This window comes from Mustela nigripes, chromosome 5 (assembly GCF_022355385.1).
Source record: "Mustela nigripes isolate SB6536 chromosome 5, MUSNIG.SB6536, whole genome shotgun sequence".
Classification (NCBI taxonomy): domain Eukaryota; kingdom Metazoa; phylum Chordata; class Mammalia; order Carnivora; family Mustelidae; genus Mustela; species Mustela nigripes.
In genome coordinates, this window is record NC_081561.1 from 135,524,553 (window position 1) to 135,551,029 (window position 26,477).

General features: G+C 40.2%; 1 protein-coding gene across 14 annotated transcripts in view; it reads right to left on the bottom strand.

The window, feature by feature from the left end:
* The window catches only part of SYNE1 (spectrin repeat containing nuclear envelope protein 1), a 464,771-nt gene that overhangs the window by 40,139 nt on the left and 398,155 nt on the right, over positions 1 to 26,477 (bottom strand). For all 14 annotated transcript variants that reach the window (XM_059401283.1, XM_059401282.1, XM_059401288.1 and 11 more), the window contains 3 exons: positions 23,143 to 23,301; positions 19,578 to 19,744; positions 7,272 to 7,434 (listed from right to left, as the gene is read on the bottom strand). In XM_059401283.1, the coding sequence (XP_059257266.1) occupies positions 7,272 to 7,434; positions 19,578 to 19,744; positions 23,143 to 23,301 (489 nt within the window). The remainder of the gene's footprint in view (positions 1 to 7,271; positions 7,435 to 19,577; positions 19,745 to 23,142; positions 23,302 to 26,477) is intronic.

Consider the following 26,477-nt stretch of genomic DNA (forward strand, 5'->3'; position numbering starts at 1 on the left):
GCCTTCTATTTTTTTCTTGCCTGATTAGTCTCTTGAGGATTTTGAGTATCATGATCAATAAGGCTGGTGAGAATGGGCATCCCTGTCTTGTTTTAAATCTTAGAGGAGAAGCTTTCAGCCTTTCACCATTGGGTATGATATCATATAGTCTTTATTATGTTGAGGTACATTTCTTTTACACACACCCTTGGTTGAGAGCTTTTCTCCTTTGAATTTTGTGAAATGTTTTTTTCTGTATCTATTGAGATGATATTATTTTTATATTTCATTCTAGTAATGTATCATATTTATTTTTATATGCATATGTTTAATCATTCTTGCATGCCAGGGATGAATCAAACTAAATCATGGTGTATGATCCCTTTAATGTGCTGTTGAATTTGGTTTGTTAGTACTATATTGAGAATTTTTGCATCTCTATTGATCATTAACGTTGGCCTATAGTTTTCTCCTCTTGTGGTATCCTTATCTAGCTTTGGTATTTCTCGCCTTATAAAATGAGTTTGAGAGTACTTCCTTCTCCTCATATTGTTGGGAGAGTGAGAAATGAATTGGCTTCAAATTTTTGATACATTTCACCTGTGAAACCATCTGGTCCTAGACTTTTCTTTGTTGGGAGGGTTTTGATAACTGATTCTGCCTCCTTACTCATTACTGGTCTGTTCATGTTTTCTATTTCTTCATAATTCAGTCTTCGTAGGTTGCATGTTTCTAGACATTTATCCATTTCTTTATAGTATGCTATTATGATCCTTTTTATTTCTTGTAATGTCTCCACTTTCATTTATAATTTTTATTAATTTGGGCTCACTTTTTTTTTTTTTTTTAAAGATTCATTTATTTGAGAGTGAGAGCGCGGGAGTGCATGCACAAGTGGGAGGGACAGAGGGAGAGGAGAGAAAATTTCAAGCAGACTCCATGCTGAGCACAGAGCCTGACACAGGCCTTGATCTCATAAACCTAAGATCAGGACCTGAGCCAAAATCAAGAGTCAGACGCTTAACTGACAGAGCCATCCAGACACCCTTTTTTGTTTTTCTTGGTTAGTCTAGCTAAAGGTTTGTCGATTTTGTTTATCATTTCATAGAACCAGCTCAGTGTTGCTAATCTTTTATATTGTTTTCCTATACGCTATTTCATTTATTTATGCTCTAATCTTTATTATTTCCTTCCTTCTGTCAATTTTGGGTTTAGTTTTTTCTTCTTTTCTAGTTCCTCGAAGGGGAAAGCTATATTGTTTGAGATTCTTTTTCTTCATGTATGCATTTATCACTGTAAGTTCCCCTCTTAGCACTGCTTTTGCTATGCCCCTAAGTTTTGGTATGTTGTGTTTCTTTTTTTGTTTGTCTCAAGATATTTTTTTATTTTCCTTTTGTTTTCTTTTTTGATCAGAAGAGTGTTGTTTAATTTAATTTTCATGTGTTTGTGATTTTTCTAGCTTTCTTCCTGTTACTGATTTCTAGTTTCACCTCATTGTAATAAGAAGAGATCCTTGATATAATTTATATATTCTTGAATTTGTTGAGACTTGATTTGTGGCCTAACATATAATCTATCCTGGAAAATGCTCCATGCTCTGAGGTAGGGGTTGAGGTGCCACTGACTGGACTCCGCTCTGGCTGGATGAGGTCACAGGCTATGCTCCCTGTCAGGGTAGGGTTACTGGCTGGACTCTGATTGGGTAGGGCTACAGGCTGAGCTCTGCAACCACTTCTGGTTGGGTGGGATAGCAGGCTGTGATCTTAGACCAGACAGTGCTACTGGCTGGACTCTTTGTTCATAGAGCCATAGGCAGGGCTTTGCAGCTGGACCGGATATCAGGCTGGCTCTTTGATTTTGCAGGGCTGCCAGCTGTGCCCTGCAGTTGGGTGAGGTGTCTGGGCTTTGCCATCAGGTGGGTCATGGACTGTGTTACCCTATTGGACAAGGTCACTGGTTGGGTTCTCTGATAGGGAGGTGTCTCCAGGTATATCCTAAAGGTGTGGAGCTAGAGACTATGCTCCATGGTCAAGCTGGCTCTCCATCCAGGCTTTCTTGTCATGTGGAGTCACAGGATATGCTTGGTGATTGGTGGGGGTCATTGTCTGAATAAGGTTGCAGGCTGTGTTCAGCAAACGGACGAGACCATAGGCTGGATTCCACTGCTGAGTAGGTTTGTCATCTGGGCTCCATGGCTAGCTAGGGTCGTAGGCTGGGTTCTGTGGCTGGGCTAGGCTGTAGGTTGAGCTCTGAGGTTGTCCAGACTCCCTGGTTATGCAGTGCCAGAGACCATGCTCAGCAGATGGGAGGGCTGCTGGCTTGGTTCCTTGGTCAAGCAGGGCTGTTGGATGGGTTCCGTGGTTGCTTGGGTTCTCTAGCCAAGCCTTCTGTTGGGGAAGGATGAAGGCCATGCTCAGCTGTTGGGCGGGGCTGGGAATTGGCTTCCCTGCCCAGGTCAGATGGTAGAAAGGGCTCCAAGGTCAGTTTGGTCCATTGTCTGGAGACCAAAATCAGGCAGAACTGCCAAGTGGACTCCCAGGTCAGATAGGGCCACTGGCTGGGCTCTGCAGATGGGCAGAGATGCAGGCTGGGACCTCTGCTTGGGTCCAGCTGCAAATGGGAATGCAATTTGCTAAGGTATGAGTCCTGGTGGCAGTGAGCCTCAGCCCCCTTCTCCCTCACTACTTGATCCCCAGTAATCAAGCTACAGAAGTTCCCTTAGTGGTTCCCATGAGTTGAGAGCCAAGTGGGCCTCCTGGGAAGGATGGGGAAGCTGGGGGAGCTAGATACCTATCTTGGCCAAGTGATGCCCTCTTGGTGCAGCTCCATCATCCAGGAAGGATGATGCGGTCACAGTGTGACCATACCTCTTACCCTTTTAATGTGGTCTTCCTGGTCTCTGGGGTCCAGAGTGGTGCTTGATGCTTATCCTTGGGTTGGGGGGCGTTTACAATGGTGCCTTGCCTATAGATAGTTGCTCGTTGGTCTTTTTTGGAGGGGGACTTAAGTCAGAAATAACCTATGTGGCCATCTGGATGATGTGATTCTTTCTTCCACATACTTTTGGATTTACCCCAGTGAGGAGATTTGGGGCCAGGGTATGAAAACCAGAACCGTAACTGATGGATTGCTGGAGGCTCAATGTAGACAACTGAGTTAAAAATTCCAGAGGCTCCAGTCATTGGAGGGGGCTGCACAATTTTGTGAAATTTACCTCCAGGAGCTCAACCACATTCCCACAGTAAATATCAAAGAAAAGACCCCTTGTACATCTGCTTAAAAGTTTTTGTTAAAATCAACTACATGAAATAAGCTTGAGGGGGGTTATAATTATGGGCAAGTGCTCTATTGCAGATAAAGATTTTAGTCTCAGCTTTAACATCCATCAGTAATGGTCCTGAATTGACACATAGTGTCTCTGAATTTATACTTCTTCTCCATAACACAAAGAAATTTGACAAGATGTCCTCTGAAGCCCTCTCAAGTATACATATATTTCTGCTAAATGAAGTATATGAAGATTAAGTACGTTGGCAAGAGAAACATATAGAAACTCCACAGAGAGGAATAGAGGAAAATGTATTTCTTATGAGTTTAATCTCTTTTTAAATATTTAAGAGAATTTTCCGCTTTGGAGACAGATTAATATTTATCTGTCTTTTACAACATGGATTCTAAATGCTATAGTTTTTACAGAATCATGGTTAAACATTTGCCACAAAGGAAGCTGTGGTGAATATGATAGGATTAAAATAAAATAAAATAAAAACCCACTTTGTGCTGGGTGCTGTGCTAAGTGTTTTTCACATTAATTTTTATAACACTGTGACCATCAGCATTCTATATACATGAAGGTTTTTAAAAATTTTTCTAAGTTTTTTTTAAAGTACTTTTTTTTTTTTTTTTTAAGATTTTATTTATTTGAGAGTGAGCACAAGAGGGAGAGAGACTAAGAGAATGACTGGGGGGCGAGGCAGAGGGAGAAGCAGACTCCCTGTGGAGCAGGGAGCCTGATGCGGGATTCCATCCCAGGGCCTGGGATCATGACCTGAGCCGAAGGCAGACACTTAACCGACTGAGCCACCCAGGCATCCTATATGAGGGTTAAAACAATTTGTTACTCAGGTCATGCAGAAAAGTGGTGAATTGCAAATTTACCCCCAGGAGTCCTTACTTTTGGGTTTTTTTTTTTTTTTCCAACTTTAACTTAACATTGAATTAAAAGGCAGTATGAATATATATTACTATATTAACAGGTCAAAAATTATTGCTAAGCTTCCAGTGAAGTAGTTTCCTTTTCCCTCCTGATTCTCATTTTCATCTCTTGTCACTCTGTCTTCTGGTTTTAACTTCTGAATTTCTAAGTGGCACGTTTATGTTGCTGCTTCTTGATTTTTAAATCTTAGATGTTATCTATGCTTCTCGAGTAGAGACAGAATGAACTTTTTCTCAACTTAAGTGGTTCCACTGCCGTTTCAGCACATCTTCTAGCTGGAGCGATAATGATTGTTTGGATGATTTTGGTCATTTAATATGGTTCCTTAATATTTTTCACATCTGAGCAACAGACTATGCTACGGTTTTATTTTTCTTCTTATATAACTTTCTGTGTTATATGGAATCAGTAGCTTTCTCCCTCTCTTTAAACCATGAATATCCCTAGCTTCTATCCTCTCTCTATGGAGCTAATAAAGCTCCTTCCAGCATGGTTAAGCCCATCAGGTAATCAAGTTTGACTGTCTTATTCCTTGGAGACATGCCTCCCACAGCACCCAGTTCCCTACTCCAGTCTGAACAGGGATGCTCTAGGCTGTGGGGCAGCTGGCATCTGGGATGTTCCCTTACCATCTACCCTGGGAATTTTCTTCTCTCTCTCGTGTTGAGTATTATTTTTCTTCTCATTTTAGTATGTGCGATCTACCTTTCATTAGCATGTATACATGGGGTATTTTATATAGTAAATGGCAGGTACAATGTCCTAAATTAAATAATCTTCTCAGCTTTTGAAAGCACTGTCTCATGATCTTTTAGCTTCAACCATTACTTTGGAGAAATCAGACTTTTTCATCTTGGAAACCTTCAAGATCTTCTCTTTGTCTCCCATGTTCTGAAATTTTATAGTGATTTGTTTTGTTTTTAATTTTCCTGGGCCTTTGTAGGACTTGTGCTCTGGATGTACAACTGACCCATGAACACACGGTTGAAGATCGGCACGTAACATCTGACTCCCCCCATCTGACCTTCTTCAGGTCAGAAGAAGCCTTACCAAAAACATAAATAATTCAATAACAAATATTTTGTAGGTTATATGTATTATATACTGTGGTCTTACAATAAAGCAAGCTAGAAAAAAGAAAATCATAAGAAGGGAAAATAATCTATAGTACTCATATTTTCTTGCATAAAAAATCCACAAATAAATGGACCCACACAGTTCAAACCTGTATTGTTCAAGGGTCAACTCTACACATTTTTAAGTTTGGGGATTTTTTTATTTTTTAACATTACTACATTGATCATTTCTTCCTATTTTCTTTACTTTTTGTGGGGGACTTTTATGGAATAATTGAACTGGATTTTAAAGCTCTTGCATGAATCCTGGGTGAGATATAATGCTGGCTAGTGACATGGAGGGAGTTGGGGTGGTGGGGTGGAAGTTATACTATCTGGTACAGAGCATTTCACTTAATCTCTATTTTTAGGATAGTGGCTCCAGCCTCAATGGTGCCTTATAGCTCCCAACCAAAGTCCCTCTGGGTTTGCTTCCTCCAGAGTGTAAACCCTGGGTCTTTTGCTGGAGTGCATGAGGCAGACTAGTCTGGCTAGCTGGGCCAGTCCAACCACTTATTTAGGCTTTTAAGCAATTTTACATTGTGAGGCCCTAACAACTTGCTCTCTTCTCCCTGAGCTACCTTGGAATTCTGTGGCATGAGTCAGCTTTCTATCCTCCATTCTGCAAACACAAGTAACTATTCATTCATCTACTTCTGCCTTCCAAATTTGTGAAGGATGTCTGTCTCTCTAAAGTTTTCTTTCCTAGTCTCTGCTGTTGTGAATTTTGACCTTTCCCCCTTTCCTATCATTTTACTGGGGTATGGAAGTAGTTACGCTATAGATGCATGGATAAATTTGCTCTATTTAATTAGATACTGTTTTGATTCTCTTACATTTGCTAAATTACAATACTGGCTATTAGGATTTTAACTGTTTTTAACACTTCTCACTGATAGACATCATTACCATGTTCTCCAGAAGTATTCAGGGAGCTGGGGGTCAACCATAACCCCCACAGCTCAATTATCAGAATTTCAAATGTGAGAGAATCCATCACAGGGCTTTAATCTTACAAAAAAAGAAAAATGTCCCGCTAACAATATTTTTAAAGAAGAAATGCTCTTAAAATAATCCCAATATCTAATTACTGTATTTTAATATCTATTTGTATTGGTTTAAGTAGTTTGTAAAATAAAGTAAGTACATAAACTATTTCCTAAGATTTCATAAAACAGCTCTGTTTATATTTTGTAGTATTTTTAAGTTAAGTAACTTGGCTATCATGGCCTAAATGCAATGGAAGTAACCGGAGTATGGGAAGAATTTTCAAGGACAATCTAAGGGCATGGAATAGCAATACTTCTTATGGGGCATTTGCAGCATTTACCAGTAACTACTGGAGTCTGACATGCTTAGTAAAAATAAGGAAGGGGAATAGGAGATTAAAAAAATCCTTTCTGTATGCATTTATCATGGTTACTTTTTTTTTGCCTTTTTTTTTTTTTTTTTTATGCCAGTGTAAGGTGCTGTCTTTGCTACGGAAACGAAGGTAGAATTGCAGTGTGCGCTCTGCAGATCACGTAACACTTCTTGTAAAACAAAACTGCTTTAGACTGCAAAAACTCTAAGAATATACTTCAAACACTATATGCAGGGGAAAAAAGTCTCTACTCTGTGTAGGTAGTAGTGCGCTCATGACCCACAAAAAAATCAACAAAACGTAAGCTGTCTTCTGGGACCATCACTGAGGCTCAGGGAGCTTAGGATATCTTCTTGGTGGACCAATGACATTAAACCTATGAGAGTGTATCTATCTTCTAGACTCAACTCCTTGGTGACATGGGACCTGTTTTCCCCAAACACTAGTCCTGACCAAGCCTCCCCTTTCTCAGCAATCCTGTCTAGCTTCCTTCTAATTTTCCATTTCGATTCACCATCTCACATCTGTCTCTGTATCCTGGCCAGGAGCACAGAGGTTCAGGAGCCTACTTGGTTCCTCTAGTCGTTTTGAGTTTTACCTGCTGCTCAGTGAGCTTCTTCTGTATTTCATCCGAGTCACAGGAATCGTAGACTATGGGCTTGGCCAGCTCTGACTCGATATGAGCCAACCACGTCCTCAGGTTGCTCATGTTCTTGTCTAGCTGCTGCACAGCCACCAGGGTCTCCTTCAGCTTCTTCACCCTGTGGGCAGAGGAGAGACTTTACTCGAGATTCCCTTGTGGACGAAGTGAACACTGGGTTTAAAGCCAAGTTGCCTAGAGCCCAAGTCCAGCCTAGCTCAGCCAGTTAGAGGCTGGGTGATTTTGGGAAACTGTACACCCTTCCTGTGTCTCTGTTGCCTCATCTATAATATAAAAGTAGAGGAGAAGTATCTGTGAGATTTGAATGGGTTGAATAATGCAGGGTCCACAGAACACATTCAATTCATGTCAGCAGTGATGATGTTCAACATGGCGACAATTACGTAACAGTGACAGAAGCCTCATGACGTCATGAAGATTGTTATTTCCACCCATTATGTAATTTATACTCATATGAAGAATACCTAAGAGGAAAGAAGGAATATTTCTAACGGATTGTCACCAGAATATGAATTTGTCGTTCTGATTACTCCAGCCTGGACAGGATTGATTTCAGTCCCTTGTGGCGGAAACTCAGTTAATAGAAGAAAGCACACTTGAGATGAACTACCAGTGAGTGATGATTTGCACTTTCATGCCAGATCACGTTAAAGGTGACTGAGGGTCTGCGGGGCCGCCAGTGGCAGAGAGCAGATGCAAGGCTGGCCTCCAGCCAGTCATCACCTGCAAAGCCTAGTTCGGTGCCGTATTTGTTACACAGCGTGTTTTTTGTTTTTTTTTTTTAAGATTTTATTTATTTACTTGACAGAGAGAGATCACAAGTAGGCAGAGACGCAGGCAGAGAGAGAGAGAGGAGGAAGCAGGCTCCCTGCTAAGCAGAGAGCCCGATGCGGGACTCGATCCCAGGACCCTGAGATCATGACCTGAGCCGAAGGCAGCGGCTTAACCCACTGAGCCACCCAGGTGCCCACACAGCATGTTTTTTTAAAAAAAATGTTTTCCCATTCTTTCCAGGAAGGAGTAAAAACCAAATTGTTTAAGATTGCCACTCGTCTAACAACCATGTGTGGACATCCTATATGTCAGATGCTGAGAAGACAAAATAAATAAAACTTGACTATTTTCCTGATGAAACGTACAATCAGACCGAAAATCTTGACACGTACACAAATGAAATGTAACATGTAATGTGGTAAGAACTAAACTAAAGAAACGGACTAAGGCCCTGGCTAGTAAATAAGGAGTGATCAATTCGTCTGGCCGCCTCAGTAATCACTCACTCATTCATTCCTCATTTGTTCATGTCTGTATTCCTTCTATAAACTTCTGGGATGCTAGGTAGGCATGGTGCTAGGAAACAGAAATACAGCAATGACTGACCCTGTCACGGAGCAGCTTTGGCTCTGCTGAAAGAGAGGAAATGAAGAAGTAATATTAGAGCTGCATCTTGAAAGGTAGATACAAGCCAAGCTGAATATTCCTAGGCTGGGAAAAGTAGGGAAGAGAAGCAGATTTGAAGGCATCACGTGGTAATGTCAGCAGGCATGGGGGTGCGGAGGGTAGGGAAGGAAAGCAGAATAGGGCTGTGGTTGTGCTGAGGCAAGCGGATGGACGGACTGGAGAGGGATTACACAGGTCCTGCAGTGACATGACAATGGCGTCGTGTGCAGTTTAAAGATAAATAGGAACTCTGCCGGGACGTGTCCACCAAGGAATGATAAGATCAGGTCTGATTCTGAGGGAGTAAGTCTGAAGGGAGGTTCATGTGGAAGTCCATTCAGGTATAAGAATACCAACATTTGAATAACATTTTCTGTTGGTAAAGACACTCTTAGATGCACTAACTTATGTTGTTTTGACCAAAAAAAAAAGTGTATTTAAAAAAATTATGTTAAAAAAATTATGTTCATACTCCACAACATATTCTATTAATAGGAAACCGAAAACGTGTTGCTCTTTATCATGACTCATAATTCCATTCAAGGTGAGACTTCTCTAATTAGCTTTGTAAGTACAAATTGTACCCTGTCCCCAGGGCAGATCAAGGCACTGGCCTTGCATAATAATTCCAAGAACACTTAAATACAACCTACTCACATTTTTCTCATAAATAAAACAAAATTGACTTCAGCGTCGGTCAGTGAATAGCAGTTTTAGAACAGCTACTGGGTGCAAAGCCCTGGGTGCACATTTTATCAATGACCACGCCATGGGCTTGGAATTCGACGTGGCCCTGGCCATCCTGCTTTAGTGGCCCAGGCTGAAAGCACAGTCCCCAGTCAATAAACACATGGGAATAGGACTCCAGAGTGGCTCACTGCTCTGAGACGTCTGTCCTGGTTTTACCTCTGTAAGAAAGTCCTTTTGGGAACGTCTCCCACTTAACCAGCTTCCTGTCTTCGGATCTGGTAGGATCTGGATGCTGACAGGGCTCTGGGATGGGGTTTTATAGCAAGCTCATAATATCATCAGGGTTTGGTGTGGAGCTAGAGGTTGGCAGAACACTTCATTCAGCTTGCTTCCTGCTTTCCCTTATTTTAACTCCCTGGTATTATTTATGCACAAGTTCCTCTTCCCATTTAAATTCCTTGGGAAACTAGAACTGTGAATTTCTGCTTTTGGTTTTTGCCTTCCCCTGCAATGCTACCCTCAGTGTTTGGCACAAAGTTCGGCACTACTTAAATGCCAGATAAACTCAAATAATTAGTATTCTAAGTAAAATACCTTTATTTAGCTAGCATATTTTATTCTTAATTTAGTTGATATTAAATGTATACTTAACTTTTTCCCTTACACCAACATTTGCAAATGGTCTGTCAAGTACTAAAATTTATTCATGTTCTTGGTTCAAATTTCACGTACAAAAATGACCAAAAGAGCTAAGGCACAAAAGAATGTGTGTGAACACTCCTCCACTGGATATTGTCTACACTAGTCAAATAATTTACAAGATTAGTATCTTGTATGATATTGAATGGGTTCCAATAGTCAGAGCAGTTAGTGGGTAATATGTCAAGGGCATCGTGACATGGAAATGCTTGTTCATATAGTCCATTAGGGACAAGTTCCTCTTTCAAATGAGTGAGTGAATCTTTGTAAAGTCAATGGGGGTGAACATTTAAGTGGTTTCCTTTTCTCATTTTTTTAAACATGTATTTGAGTACAAATAGCAAAATGCATTATGTGTGTGTTGGGGGAAGCAGATGTGAGCTGGGGGAAATGGGTAGAAAAGCCCCAAACATCTTCCTTGAGCTTATGAAACTTGATATTTGCAGGACATAGATCATTCTTCTTCTTTTTTTTTTTAAGAACAATGTCCCATCTTTTCCCCATTATTTTTTTAAAGGAAATCTTTGTGTGAAGTGTCACAATATTTTCATTTATCTATCATTGTAAGAAGTTTGAGCAACATTCTTTTTGGTAGCATCCAGGATTATAATTCAAAATGGATGTTTGCAGATGTCACAAGTCTGGGTAAGTTTAGCAAATCTTGTGCATCTGAAAGTTCTGTAGCCGATTGGTCTTCTCACTGTCCGGGGTGCCTCTTGGGACTTCACCTTCTAGAGAAGGAATCACTACTAAATCCAGTTGCACAGACAGCTTTATATACACACATATACACTACATGTATATATTTATCACTACTTTCCTTCAAACTAATTTTGTAAATCTATAAACCAAAAAAAAAAAAAAAAAAAAGGTCACATTCTAAATGTAATAGGACTAAAAGTACCATCAGGAAATCCTATTTACCAGCAGGAGTTTATCTGGGGGGAATGTTATGGTATAAGAATAATATTCTTAAAAATGAAGTTAAAATTCCTGATCTAATGTTGTTCTAACTGAAAAAACTCATGAAATAAACATTTGTATAATGCACAAAAATTACTACTTTAGACATACATTTTTACATGCTGTACATGTTTTAAAACCTTTATGCTAGTCATGTGATCAAAACTTCCTGACAAACCTAAACAGAAACAACTCTTTCTCATACACAAAACCCTCCAGGCCCCCGCACTATGAACAGATTTTTATTTAATAAAGGGAGAGCTTCCCGCTACAAAGCTGAAAACTGGCTAAGGCCGAATTCCAGTTTCATCAGGAGCCCCATCCTTTAAATAGCAGATGATGGACCAACTGGGTCTTCTCACTGGGTCTCTTTCCTGTGTCTCAGGCTAAGGTAGCATTCCCCGGGCATGACGCATACAGTCCAGAGACAACTGGAATACCAAGCCATAACCAAGTCCAATAACCTTCCCCTCCAGCTCCGTATGCCTAGTAGGGGGACAAGAAAACAAACCAACAAAGAACTCTTGGGAGTCCATGGCTAACAAGCTCCCAGCACCAAACAATCTCCACTTCACGCTGGCCAAAGCTATCACGGATTACAGATCCAGCATCTATCCCACGAAGCCCACGTAACATGCCAGCTATGCACAATGGAAGAACCTCAAGGAGATGCCTGCCTTGTGACATCGCAGTTACATTCCGGAAGATCTGCGTCCACAGAGCCGTCCTCTGCCATCCTCGGGCCACACAGATCTTCTGCCACCACCATGAAGTTTCCAACTTGCAAAAGTTAGGTCTGCAGAGCAAAAAGCTAAATCCTGGGTGGGGATGAAAGTTTCCCCTTGTCTGCGTATGGAAGTATGAAAATGCTCGCTCTAAACAAATGTGGCGAGGTCTCTGCCTGATAATATGACACTGCACAGTGACAAGTGGTCATGTTTCTAAATAAAACCTACATTCATTAACACGTGCCAAGCCTGATCTCCTGGAATGTAGGCCACGAGTGTAAGAAGGGGGAAGGCTCAGTGTAATCTGCAAGGAGAGGGAGGCTTTCTAAAGAAAGAAGGACATCAAAAATACGGCTGCTGGGGACGCTCTGCCGTTCTGGAAGGACGGGCAACTCTTCTCGGGGGCTGTTTGTTAAGTCGGAAAGGATTTTTGATAAAGATAAATCAACCAAATATGAACCAACAAAACCCCCACAAATACAGCAAGTTGTGTAGCAAAAAAAAGCAACTTTTTTCCCCCTTCTGTTTGAAATGCCAGCTGAATGGTGTAAAGTAGGAGTTTTAGAGATTCTTTGGGAAGCTGGGATGGAAAACATATTCTGTACAACAGTGGTCGGTCTTCACTTTTGAAAGGGTTATTTACAAAATAAAAGTGATGAAAGAAATATTATTCTTCCCTTACATATCCCAAACCTTTGTCCTTTTAAAAATAACCATAGAAAGTGACAAATGTAACATGTTTATTTTAAGATATTAATAAATAAGGTTATCTGTTCATTTGCTTGGTGGGATTCAGATAACTTTTTTTTTGTGGATTTCAAGAGTTTCAAACTTTCTGTACTGAATCTATATGAATTTCACAATCTAGGCTCTAAAAAAGTAAGCTCTCAAATTATTAATTACTGGTAATTTATTTAATAAAATGTGGTGAATGCTAGCTGCTTTAAGTGCTTTTTGGATGAAGGTATAGATACAATGCACAAATAGATTACAAAAAAATAAATAAATGATGAACATTTGTTAAGTTCATTTTAAAAGCCCTATTTGATGAGCTGCAAAATAAAACAAAGCATTTGGGTCTGATCGTGTGAGGTAATGGCTTTTAAAACAGAAACATATTTCCCTTTTAAAAGCAACAAACCTACTTTTTACATAAGAAGTACACTCTGGAAAACTTATAAATAAAAGTATTTTTCAAATCGTGCTACTTAAAGCTATCTTATTGTGAATTCTTTATAAAACAATCAGTCCTCTAATATATTATTTTTAGCAATCTGGAAGAAAAATATATAAGCTTTGGTTAAAGGAATATATTAGTCATGATTCCATAACAGCAGGCAAATTTATTTTTTCTTGATTATGACTAATACTTCCAGAAACTTGAGATCTTTAAAACCTTGTACTGCCATTATGTTCCTAGTTTAATTTTTTTTCTAGTTTTTCTCATGGGTTCAAATTTTTTTCCCATGCTCATTATCATGAGGACAATATATTTATTGCAACAAATTAAAAATAAAGCAAAGTTCTAAACTCACAGTTACTGTAATAGCAAAATATGGTAACGATATCAATGTCCAACACGGGAAAATATTAAATAAATCATGGTGTATTAAAACTATGGAATATTCTGTAGCTCTCTAAAAGAACAAGACGGCCACATGTGACATTCTGTGGTATACATGGTCTTTCCCTCTCCGTTGCCTCTTTGGAGCTACGGCAGTTATTTTAATGAATACTTTGAAAATGAGGAAGCTAGGGCTCAGAAAAGTGATGCAGTGAGCCCTAGGTCACACAGCCTGAACATGGTGGACTAAACTCAGGGCTCCTGACTGGTTCTGCGCTGCTTCCATGCGTGCTGCTTCGGTGCATTCCTGATTCTGGCCAGAGACCTCCGAATTGACCACTCCAAGAGTCAAGTTTTCTTCCTCCTCTAGTGGAACTGCTGTTAGACTGAAACCCCTTCTAAGGGCAGCTGCTCCAACTTCACAATGCCTTCCTTGCACTGCATACGCAGTTTACCTACACAGCCTCGAAGCTCCCTCTGGGTCGAGAACTGCCACTTGCTGAGGGCTCTGTGAGGTGGTTTACTGGTACTATCTCATTTAGGCCACCTAAAACCTTTTACACTGGTGGTAGCTGAGGTACTGAGAGGGGAAGGAACTTGTCTAGCATCGCAGAGCAGGCGAAGCAGAATAAACAACGTGGTGATTTAGGCAGGTGAGGCCTGAGGCCCATGTTCTGCTTTATTCTTTTTTTTTTTAAATTTTTTATTTCTTTTCAGTGTAACAGTATTCATTGTTTTTTGCACCACACCCAGTGCTCCATGCAATCCGTGCCCTCTCTAATACCCACCACCAGGCTCACCCAACCTCCCACCCCCCCGCCCCTTCAAAACCCTCAGATTGTTTTTCAGGGTCCATAGTCTCTCATGGTTCACCTCCCCTTCCAATTTCCCTCAACTCCCTTCTCCTCTCTAACTCCCCATGTCCTCCATGCTATTTGTTATGCTTCACGAATGAGTGAAACCATATGATAATTGACTCTCTCTGCTTGACTGATTTCACTCAGCATCATCTCTTCCAGTCCCGTCCATGTTGCTACAAAAGTTGGGTATTCGTCCTTTCTGATGGAGGCACAATACTCCATTGTGTTGTTTGTTTTTTTTTAAGATTTTATTCATCTGATGGAGAGAGAGAGAGAGAGAGAGAGAGAGACCACAAGTAGGCAGAGAGAGGGGAAGCAGACTCCCGCTGAGCAGAGAACTTGAGGCAGGACTTGATCCCAGGACCCTGAGATCATGGCCTGAGCCGATGTCAGAGGCTTTAACCCACAGAGCCACTCAGGTGCCCCTGCTTTATTCTTATCTGTAGGGGTAGCACTTTGCATCCTATGTCTTAGATTGGAGAAATGCAGTGAATACTGGAGTGACCATTATGTGCAAAGAGCTGCGCGTTGGGTTCCAGCTTCACTATGGTCATGCTACGGTCATGCTTACGGTGTCGCTGGGAGATGAAACTGTAAACAACTTATCACACAAGATGCTTATTACAGCAGAGGGAAATTCTAAGAAGGAGAGGTCGGAAAGCTTGCTGAGAAGGTAAGAAGAGTCTCACTTAATCCAAAGAATAGGAAGCACATGACGAACAAGTAGGAGAGGGCCAGGCCGGAGGGGGGCAGGACATGAGCAGGCAGATGTGATGGAAGGAGGAAGGTGGGGGCTGAGTTATGTGTACACTTGCTCCGTACCCTTAACTGGTGAGGCACCATTTTCTCTTTCGTCTTCTACATTCACTAGATCTGGGGTCAGCAAACTAGGGTCAGCCGCCTGTTTTGATAATAAAATGTTACTGCAACTCAGCTGCATTTTTCTGTTTCCATGCTGTCTAAGTCCGCTTTTGCAATATGGCGGAGGCGTTTTGGCAGGGACCATTGGCCCCCAAAGCCGAAAATATTAACTAGATAGTACTGTGCAAAGGGATTGCCAATCCCAGCCTGTAGCAACGTCCACAGTACTTCATACACAGGGGACGTTCAGGCATTTTTTAAAATTATATTTGTTGTCGCTCTACTTCTATGAAGTGTTTAAGGGAATTATAATAAATAGGTAGCTGAAAAACAGCCACAAAGGACCACATATTGTATGATTCCAAGTACATTCAGATCTGTGCTGGCCTGGGGCCAGTGGAAGGAGAGAGGGTGGAGGGGAAAAGAATGACTAAGTCTTTTATTAGGGGGTGATGACAATGTTTTAAAATTGATTGTTGTGATGGAGACACAGATCTGTAAATATGCTAAAAATCACTAAATGATTTATACTTGTGATAGATGAGTTGCATGGTATGTGAATTATTCCTCAATAAAGCTGTTACTGAAAAAAAAGTACCAAATAACTAAAGTGTACTTTTGTTTTGGTGATGAGGATTTAGTAAAGGGAACAGAACTGTATTAACTGTATTCTGTTAGAGAATACAGTTAATTTTTTAGAAGACATCCTTACAACAGAGCACACAACTTGAGTCTGACCTTCCTAGATACCCAAGTAGGAATGTTCAATAAAACATCAATAGTTATAAAAAGCACTGAATGGGGCATCTGGGTGGCTCAATTGGTTAAGCTTCTGCCTTTGGCTCAGGTCATGATCCCAGGGTCCTGGGATTGAGCCCCACATTGGGCTCTCTGCTCAGCAGAGAGCTGGCTTCTCCCTCTCCCTCTGCCTGCAGCTCCCGCTGCTTGTCCTCTCTGTCTCTCTCTCTCTCTCTCTCTCTGTCTCTGTCAATACATAAAATCTTAAAAAAAAAAAAAAAGGCACCAAACAACTAATGCTAAATGACAAAGCTCCTGTTATCCTGAGCTAGAAAATGTACTATGTGGGTTTTTTCATAGGGTTCAGAGACAAAATGAGAGCCAGAATCCTAGCAGACAGTTTTATAGAAACTATAAGTACAGCAATCACTGGTTTTTATGTTTACTCTTAAGGAAAAGCCAACAGCTCAGAAATGCCTTGGCCAATTGTCTTGGCCATTATCGACCTAAAGGATCTTCGGGGATAAAGAAAATGTTCTGTATCCACAGTGCCCAATAAAGTAGCTATTATCCTCATATGATTATTGAGCCCTAGAAATGGGACTAGCACAACTGACTGTAATCAAAATTCAACTGTAATTTGATTGCATCCTATTTCAGTTAATTTAAATAGCCACGGGTAGCTAATGACTGCTATATTAAACTGAGAAGGTATAGAAAGTACGAGCAGGTACTAGAGCATTATCCACTGTGGAGACCTAAGAAAAACTAAACAGATCTTGTTGCCCTAAAAAGCTGACAATTCCTAGTAACAGTCAGTTTAAAAATTCAACACAAAACACATTTATTTTGTATTCAGAATAGTCTAAGCTAATTCACTAGTGACAGGAAGGTGGCTCAAAGTTATGCATTCTATTTGTATGCAATAGGTGTATTATCAGGAAATCTTTCTTTCCTTTCTCCTGTTTCTGTTAGCTGGCAAACTGTTCACCTGAAAATACGATCTTCAAAAATAACCTTTCCCTTCCCACAAGAGCACCAAATAACATTTAGAAATATCGAAAGGCACAACTAAGTTGTGTTCTGCTTTAATATATCAGTGTGAGAAAAAGTAGGAAGAGGGAAGAGGGGTGAATGGGACTGACCCCCAGAAATCTGATGCTTGAGCAGGCAGCTCATAGTTGAAGGTGGGTATGGGGGACAGTCACCTGGTGTGTGTACTCTTGAAGAGCTGATAAACAAGGAAATGGAAAATAAATGTGATGGTTGAGTGTCCTTTAAAAGAGGCCTCAGCGAGACTATGAATTTATTAATCTGGCACCAGCCAGATTAAGCTCTAGAACCAGCCATCTGGTTTACTTTGGGACGAGGCAGTCAAAAATGGACAGCACATCTACAAAAAGCTACATCTGTGCATGATGAGACTCTACTAGAGTAGAAACATATGAGCGTTTTAGTGACTATAGTGCAAAGTAGGCATATCCAAAAACATTTAATTGATTCAAACGTTACTAACGTGTCTTTGGAAAGATAAATAACATCTAGAAAATCCTCACTTGGACCGCAGAAAAGTTATAAATAAACGACTTCGAGGAGAAAGCACCTAACTCTTTAGATGTAAAGTTGGCTAATGACTGGTCATAACACTTAAGCTAGCATCTTACAAATAAACTCTATTAAATTAAATTTAAAACATCTTTGACACAGTGTATCCCCTGAGCCACTAAAGATTAGAAAAGAACACTAACTAGTTTAGCTGGATTGTACATGCCAATGCAAGCCAACCCGTGAGTCATAATCTAACCCAAAAAATCCAAGGATGTTTACCAACTGGGCAGCTTCCCTAAGAAGGGTATTTATAGCAGAGCTTTGATTTGTCTTTCTGAAATAAGACTTGGTTATCACAGTCTGAGAAGTGAGGCTACACATAGCAAATGGGGTTCTAAAACCTACATATGCTGGAAGCCTTGGAGTAGTTGAGCTCAACCGTCTGTTACCATGGCTTTGTAGTACCTTTACCAGGGCATTTAGCTTGTCACTTTACTTGATGTCTTTGCATGTCTAGATATCCACCATGAACTCCTCAAGGAAAGGGGCTTCTGTCTTTGTAGCCTCAAAATATCTCAGAGCTGCTGTGAGCCCTTTACAAAGGATGGGGAGATTAGATTGTTGAAATAATTACAGAGACTAGTTTCCTTTAGATCAGGGACAAGGAAGTCATAAACTTCGCAGACAGGAGAATATAGTGCTCCCAAGCATGGCTTCTAGAATCACAGAGTGCAGGGTCTGCCACTCAGCACATGTGTAACCATGGGCAAACCTGAGCCTCAGCCTCTGCATCTAGAAAATGGGTATAATAATAACGCCCACCTCTAATGGTGTTGTGAACGACACAGGAGAAGATGCATATGAAGCTTGTGGCATGGTCAGTGGCACATACCAAGGGTTCAATAAGCATCAGCTATCACAGTGCTGTTTGATAAACAATTTAAAAATCGGTAAACATTTACTCCATTTTTGTTTCATTATTCTTAAAATATTTCATTATTTTTAAAATAAAAAAAAAATCTCATCTTCTTCCTAAATAAGCTCCTCTCTGAAATTCCCTTAGAGAACAAAAAATATGCTAGGTATTTTCAACATCAACACATGCAATTGCCATGCCCATATGCAATTATTGTGGGCACACGGTATTCAAAGGGCACTATTTCATTTGTGCTAAGGAAAAGAACCCAGACTTTAAAAGTGCATTGTCAGTTAGCTCCAAACGGCTATGAATCAGAAGGATTCATAACATCTGAACTGTTCTAACAGCCAGACAAAAGCATGTCCGTTCAGATATTCACGTATTCATTCATTCATTCATTCATTCATTCATTCAAACATGTTTTGAGCCCAAACTGCATTCAGGCACCGCTCTTGGTGCTCATGATATACGGGGACTAGCATGCACAAGGATGTCCACTGCCCTTGTGGAGCCTACATTACTATGTGAAACCAAGTTCACCTAAAACAAAGCATTTACGTCGTCATTCCCTTTATATCAAATAACATAGTGTCTCATTCGCTCTATCAGACTTGTGTAATGCTCATAAAGACTCTTACATATTTTTTCTTTCTTTACTTTTACCTCCTTTCCTCAACCTGACCTTCAGCAACAGAAAGCGAATATAATATTCCTCTCAAATACAAGGCAGATACTTAGTTATTAAAGATAAAAACAAAATTGCAATAATACAGATTATTTCTACATCTATGCCGAGTGGCAATAATTAGCTTCATTCCCACACTCGGCTAGCCAGAAATACAGTAGCAATGTGATTTTCTATATATCCTTTTTTTTTTTTCCTACAGTGGATAAAAATGCCCTCCCTGGACACTCGTTAGCAGTTTTACCTCCTTCCTCATAGAACCCTGAATACCCATGCAGCCCTGAAATCAAGAATTCTCTTTTGGGAATGGGTTTTGTTTGGATAGGACTTTCTCTCTTTCCGCTAAATGCAAACACCACTGAGTTTATTAATCAAGAAGGAGAATTTCAAAGTTAATGAAAGTGACATTTACGAGAAATCACAAACTCAAATGTGGGATGACAAGCACAGACAGAGATTCATTGGGTTATCTTCAGCTGCAATGAAAGGTGGACTGAATGCTTGAAAATTCTGCACACACATGTCCCGTGGCACAGGATCCTTTTTACCTGGCTGCCATAAGATCCAGAAGATGCTGCCACCGGTCATTGACCTTGCCGAGCTTGTATTCAATCTCAGAGGCTTTGCTTTCATGGCTGGCTCGAGCCAGTCGTTCTCCTATCTGCTGGAGCTGTATTTTGTTCTCTTGGGCCACAGCAATTTCCTCTTGATAATCCTGCATAATAAATAGCAATCACAGAGATCAGAAATCATATTTTTAATGCATTCAGCCCGGCTCCACTAGAAACACGATAATTACCGTTTTGTATTGCTTGGAATGTTTGGGCATGAGGAATGCTGTGTGAGTATCAGTCCATGTACACAAGAATTAGGGGTCCCTATTTTTGGGGGGATGTGCACAGACTCTAGATTGAATTTTCATAGAACTTTTCTTAAAGAGAATGGAAATATTTTTTATTTACTTAAAATGGGCATTAAAAAAATCAATAACAGTGTACACACAGAAAGACAAAACTTGAAGGGTTTTAATACTGAGAAATTACACCTTATTGTTATAATCACCGACCTGGGTGTTATATTTAGAATCAATCCTCATACAAACAGTTGCTAAGAGGCTTAGAAGTTGTGTGTATGTGTGTGCGTGTGTGTGCACAATTACGTATGTGCAACTGACATATATGTGTATTTATATGTGAAAGTATAGATGTGCTTCTGTCAGTCACTTGCGCAGAATGCTTTAGAACAAATACCTTCATTTTAATGAGCTATCCTCTACGCAGTGTCAATATTGTGTAACACATAGATCAATGGCGAACTAGCTCCCTAGAATAATAACCATTAGTCCTAGGGGATTAACGGGTCTCAACCTTTTTCATTTGCCCAGTTGCTGTACTCACTTCTCTTAAAGATTGTTTTGGAAAAGGAAACACTGGCTCCCTATGCAAGATAAAGGCCACTGACCGGCGTGGTTTAAGCGATGATGAATGGACATCTATCTTCCCCAACCCTCACCGCCTGACCAATGATCCTCTTACTCCTGCCACAGTGCCAGAAGCCAATCTTTAGAATTGCCTTTCCTTCATTGTTTGGGCTTAACTCCCGTCAGGCAGCCAATATTATCTCAACAAAATAATAACACAAAGACAGGCTATAGAGTCATGGATATTTTAACCCTTCCCTGCTCTAAAGTTAGTGTGGCAACAGGGATATCCTCTCAAGTCAGTTACCAAAGCAAGAAGGACCCCCCTCCCTTACCCCAGAAATAGGAGAAGCCAGTGCAGTTCTTTCCTATCTCAGTGCCAAGTGCTCTCTTTTGGCCAAGCACCCCCACCCTATCTTCTCTCATTTTATGTTATTTCAACACAGAGGGGTTGTGTGACTGATACATAGATGTCCTGACCCCACAGAGTCAAGCTCATAAACACTTCTTCTGAAATCTCAGAACTCATTTTATATACAAAATAGCATCGCTAATATTTTAAAGATTATTTCTGACATTGTGCCAAATTGTTTAACAAAATTATGTGAAAAACTAAAATTCTTCTAATTTTTCAGTTGTGATTGTATTTTGTCCAAGAGATAGTTTTTTCCACACCCCAAAATATGCATTCTAAATTTCATGAAGAAAATCAATGAGAATAGAGATGCACTTAAGAAAGACTGATTCTATAGCAAGCTTCACTATAATACCTATAGTCCATTAATCAGTCCAGTGGAGCATTCTCTGATATCCAGAAACTATCAAAGTGCAAAGTTATTGGCAGATATTGAAATGAAATCTGTTTTATTTTAGTTCACATTTTAAAGGTTTATAATATCAAATATAAAAATGCTCATTGCTAGAATCTGACATTTTAAGTGGAAAGCCTTAAAACTGTTAATATTGCATGTTTACACTGGAGTTTTTTTCCTTTACGTATATGCATGGACGATTTTTCCTAATAATTATTTGCATTTATTTTAGAGTGAATGAGGCTATAATTTGTTTATTCAGTATTCAGTGATGACTGAGTACTTATGAGAAGACAGGCATTGCTCTGGGCACAGGAGACACAGCAATGAATAAAACAGACAAAGACATTTCTAGCAAAGCTGACAATCCAGTGGGGCTCCCACTGCAGACAAAGAACCAACAAGTAAATAGAGAAAGTACATTGTGAACCAGAGAGTGATGTGTGCTAACAAGGAACACAAACTGAAATAAATCAATACGATCAATAATTATTCAAAAATAATGTGGAAGCATCAATGATACTATCCAAAACATTTTTTTTCTTTGAAAAAGATGGATGGTACTTTGATAGGAATTGCATTAAATGTGTAGATTGCTTTAGGTAGCATAGACATTTTCACAATATTTATTCTTCCAATCCAGGAGCATGGAACATTTTTCCATTTCTTTGTGTCTTCCTCAATTTCTTTCATGAGTACTTTATAGTTTTCTGAGTATAGATTCTGTGTCTCTTTGGTTAGGTTTATTCCTAGGTATCTTATGGTTTTGGATGCAATTGTAAATGGGATTGACTCCTTAATATCTCTTTCTTCTGTCTTGCTGTTGGTGTAGAGAAATGCAACTGATTTCTGTGCATTGTTTTCTTTTTTTTTTTTCAAAACATTTTAATTTATTTTTATTTTATTTTTAAAAAGATTTCACTTATTTGTCAGAGAAAGAGAGAGGGAGCACAAGCAAGGGGAACAGCCGGCAGAGGGAGAAGCAGGTTTCCTGCCGAGCAAGGAACCTGATGCCACACAGGGCTTGATTCCAGAACGCTGGGATCACGACCTGAGCCTAAGGCAGATGCTTACCAACTGAGCCACCCAGGCGCCCCATCAAAAATATTTTTAAAGGCTAATAAATTTGATCAGCCCTACACAGACCCAAAAAATGTTCTGTAACCGTATGACTATAATTTAATAGTCATACATAACTGGAAAAAAATATGAAGCAAAATTCTCAGGAAATTTTCCTTTTTTTCCCAAGATTTATTAGAGAGAGAGAGAGCATGAGTGGGTAGATGGGCAGAGGGAAAGAGTGGGAGTGGGAGGGGCAAGCAGACTCCACCTTGAGCAAAAGCCCAATGCAGGCCTCATCCCATGACCCTCGGATCCCGACCCAAGCTGAAATCTAGAGTCTGACATTCAACGGCTCCGCCGACAGAGCTATCCAGGAACCTCAGAAAAGTTTTCATTCCTGTAAATGTCCATGCGTTCTGTTTTACAGAGAAAATGTCAGCTTAATTAATCCTAAGAATTCTTTCTTTTAGTCCTACTCTAGCGATTTTACTTCTCTAAAACCAAAAACAAAAGACACAAAAGAAAACTAATACACACAAACAATTCCTTCTGGGCAGGTAGCTAAAACCGGCACACACCGAACATTTCTCTTATCAGCGGATAATTTACTTCAGCATATCCACATATATTGTGTGCAAAGGAGGCCTTTGCATGCAAGTTTATTTCATATTAAAAAGAAAAAAAAACATTTAAAATATAGTGCTTTTACAGGACAGGAATTTAATAGTTTAATAATAAGTAAAGCCATCTTTTATACCTGTTAAAAGTATGCCTACGTGTTACGAACGGGGAAAACATACATAGCCACGCATTCCGTACCTTCTTGAGCTTCTCTATCATTTCTTCAATGAGGATGTCTCCATTTTGAGAAACTTTGCTTTCCATCTGGGTCAGCCATTCACAAAGCTCCTTGTTCTTTTCACTGAAGACCGCCCATTCATTCAATCTCTCACTTACTTGCTGCCGCCTTAGGGAGAGCTGAAGGTTTAAATGGGAGAACACATAAAAGGATCATCAGAGCAGAACATGGAACCTGAGGAAAAAAGCCAATCAATGGAGTCGGGTGGACTGGAATAAGCAATAGTTGTGCATCTCTTTAGGTCATTGTACGGTCCTAGGAGGCATCTAGGAAGTTGCACACGGACCCGCTATGAAACGCCAGTGGGAGGCAGCCAGCCCTCTGCTTCCCTCCGGAAGGGCCGCGTGCACCTTCACTCAACGTTCGGAACAGCCCAGCCTCACACGGCAACGGGTTCTGCGGAGACTTCTACAGCATCGCTGGATGCACTCGTACTGAAAGAGAAGGGAAAGAGGAAAGAGGAAGGGACAGAGAAAGAAGGAAGGAAAGGAAGAAAAAGGGGAAAAGGAAAGAAAGAAAAATAAGGACGAATAGTGAAAAGGAAGGAAAGGGAGCCTGAGCTGAGTCGCAGGTGTCGAGCGAGGGGAGCAGAGGGGCGCGGTGCCAGGAGGTCAGACGTGGAAGACGGGTCCCTGTGGCTCAGCTCTGTACCGACCCTTACACTTGACGCAAGTTCTCTCACTTGCCTCCCGCTTTCTTTTTTAATTCATCTCCCTCTGTGTCTTTTACCTTTCCCTCTTCCTTGTGCATAAGGGTTTCCTGAGACATAATTCACATACCATATAATGTTGCTCCGATTAAAGGTTTCAAAGTTATTTATGTTGTCGCATGTGTCTCTACTTCATTCCTTTTAACTGCTGAATACAGTCCATCATACGGATAGACATCTGATGGACTATATTCAGCAGTTAAAAGGAAAGTTAAAAAGTTAAACGTTCATCTGTGGGTGGGTGTTTTGGTTGCTTCCGTATGTTATGAATAATGCTGCTGTTGTGCAGGGAGACACACGTTTAGTTGCCTTTGGGGTACACACCCACAAGCAGAATTGCCGGGTTACCTGGTGACACTACAGAGTGTCTGCCGAAGTGGCTGCACCTGTCACATTCCCACCAGCAGTAGGGTTCTCATTTCTCCACATCCTCACCAACATTTGCTATTATCTGTCTTTTTGATTTTAGTTATCCTAGTGACACGAAGTGGTATCTCACCATGGTTCTGATTCACGTTTCTCTGACGGCTAATGATGCTGAAAATCTTCTCGTGTTTCTTGGCCACCTGTATATAGTCTTTGGACAACGACCTGGTCAAATCCTTTGCCCATTTTTGAATGGGGTTTTTTGTTTGTTGTTTGTTTGTTTTAGCACTGAGTTGTAATAGTTCTTTATGCAGTAGAGACACAAGGGGCCTGTTTCTTATCTCTAAGTCTAGAGTGATCCCTTCCGGTATTTTAAAATTGTATGACTTCACAGTACTCTTGTTTTTGCAGTGCTGGTATAGATCCTAAGGAATATTTTTAGTTGAGCGCTAAGCTACATGTTAGCAAAATATAATGGGATTTGAGTGACATAAAGATGACCTTTTTTATAGATGTTCTACACACTCCAGTTGATAATGCTAAACATTCTACCAGTCATCCCATCGCATTAAACACCATCTCTTAATTTTCTTTTCCCCCCACTGACATTTTATCATGAAAAACATTAGACAGACAGAAAAGTTGAAAGAACTATAAGGGTAAGCACCTATAATACACTTACTAGACTCTAAAGTTGTGAACATTTTGCCTCATTTTGCTTTAATACATGTATTCCTTTATCCATCAATCCATTTGTCCATTTTACTTTGTGATGCACTTCAAACCAATTTCCTTTTAAAAATGAAAATGAAAATATTTCTAAGGTACTATATGCTTCCTAGTTAGCAGTTCTGGCTAACTAGGTTGGCTCTGTTAATGACTGGGTCATTAATAATCAAGGTCCTACACGTCCCAAAATGTCTATGATTCTACGCCTAAGAAACCACCTGGTAATTAGGCTTTGAGACCAGGTTCCCTATGCTGGGGCTAGCCCTAGTCATATGGGTCACTTAGATAGTGGGCCCCATAACCTAACAGTTTTTGAATGTCAACGGTACAAATGCATCCTCTTGAATTAATTGCAATCTTTTAAAATAAAAATTTTCTGGGTAGGGGGACACTGATGAAACCATTAAGTATTTCCGCAGTAGTACAAGTCAGCTTATCATTAAGTTTTCATTGAGGCAGAAAAATACAGAATAGCCCAAAAGCAGTGAACTTCCTCGGGGTGGATACTGGTAGGAATGGAAAAGGCTACGAAAACACAGGTTAAAGAGTTTTGGAGACAAAGTTCACCTACAGTAAGCTCTACCAAGACAGAGGCGCAGCTAAGAGCATGATTCTTCCAGCAACCCCTTTCCTCTCGAACTGTGCTAGAAGCGTGGATTCTGATCTTCGGCAGGAATGCTAAAATGTGGAATTTTTTGGTGGGTAAGATTTTTTTCCCTTTCATTCACACAGCATCAGAGTCAGAAGTGTGGTTGGTCATTAAAATTCTGGCTCAACTGATGTCCAAACTGAAATTATGTTTTCATAATTGGGACCTCCCCAAACACCTGCTTTTTGTTTTTGTTTTTGTTTTTTAGTATGTGTCTTTTCAGATTTTATTCTGTAAACATTTCTTTTTACACAGCTAGAGTCACACACACGCTGGTAACTTTCTTTTTTCATGCTCCAAAAGCAACTGCTTTTTAAGACAACAGTAAAAGCTCTTGCCCTTCAGATTTAATTAAGATTAACCAGGTTCTTGCTATGTGTGGTTCCTCTTTTCCTCTTCCCCCAAATAATGGCCGTGAGCAAGGACGAATTCTAAGGCTTTCCCCCACAACATCCACAGGGAAGAGGAGCACATAATAGAAAAATACTACCTATTTCCCTGAGAGGTAGGTGTTATTATCCCCAATCCAGAGTGAAGAAGAGAGAAGGTTAGATAAATCTGAGGAATTTGTTTGTAGTCAGTATGAGACAGAACCAGCAAAGCTTGAGTCTTTGACACAGGCTGCCGTGGAACATTACGATCAAATACCCAGAGGCAGCTAAGATTCAAAAACAGTCTCTATCACTTGCTAACGATATGACCAGGGCAGGGGGAATCATCTTCTCTACACCTTACTTCCTTTGTAAATGAATTTTTCATCTGTTCCAAATTCATTAAACAAATGTTTACTGTTTGCAGTAAACAGGTGTCTGCTCTGTGCCAAGCACTGACATATGTCTAGG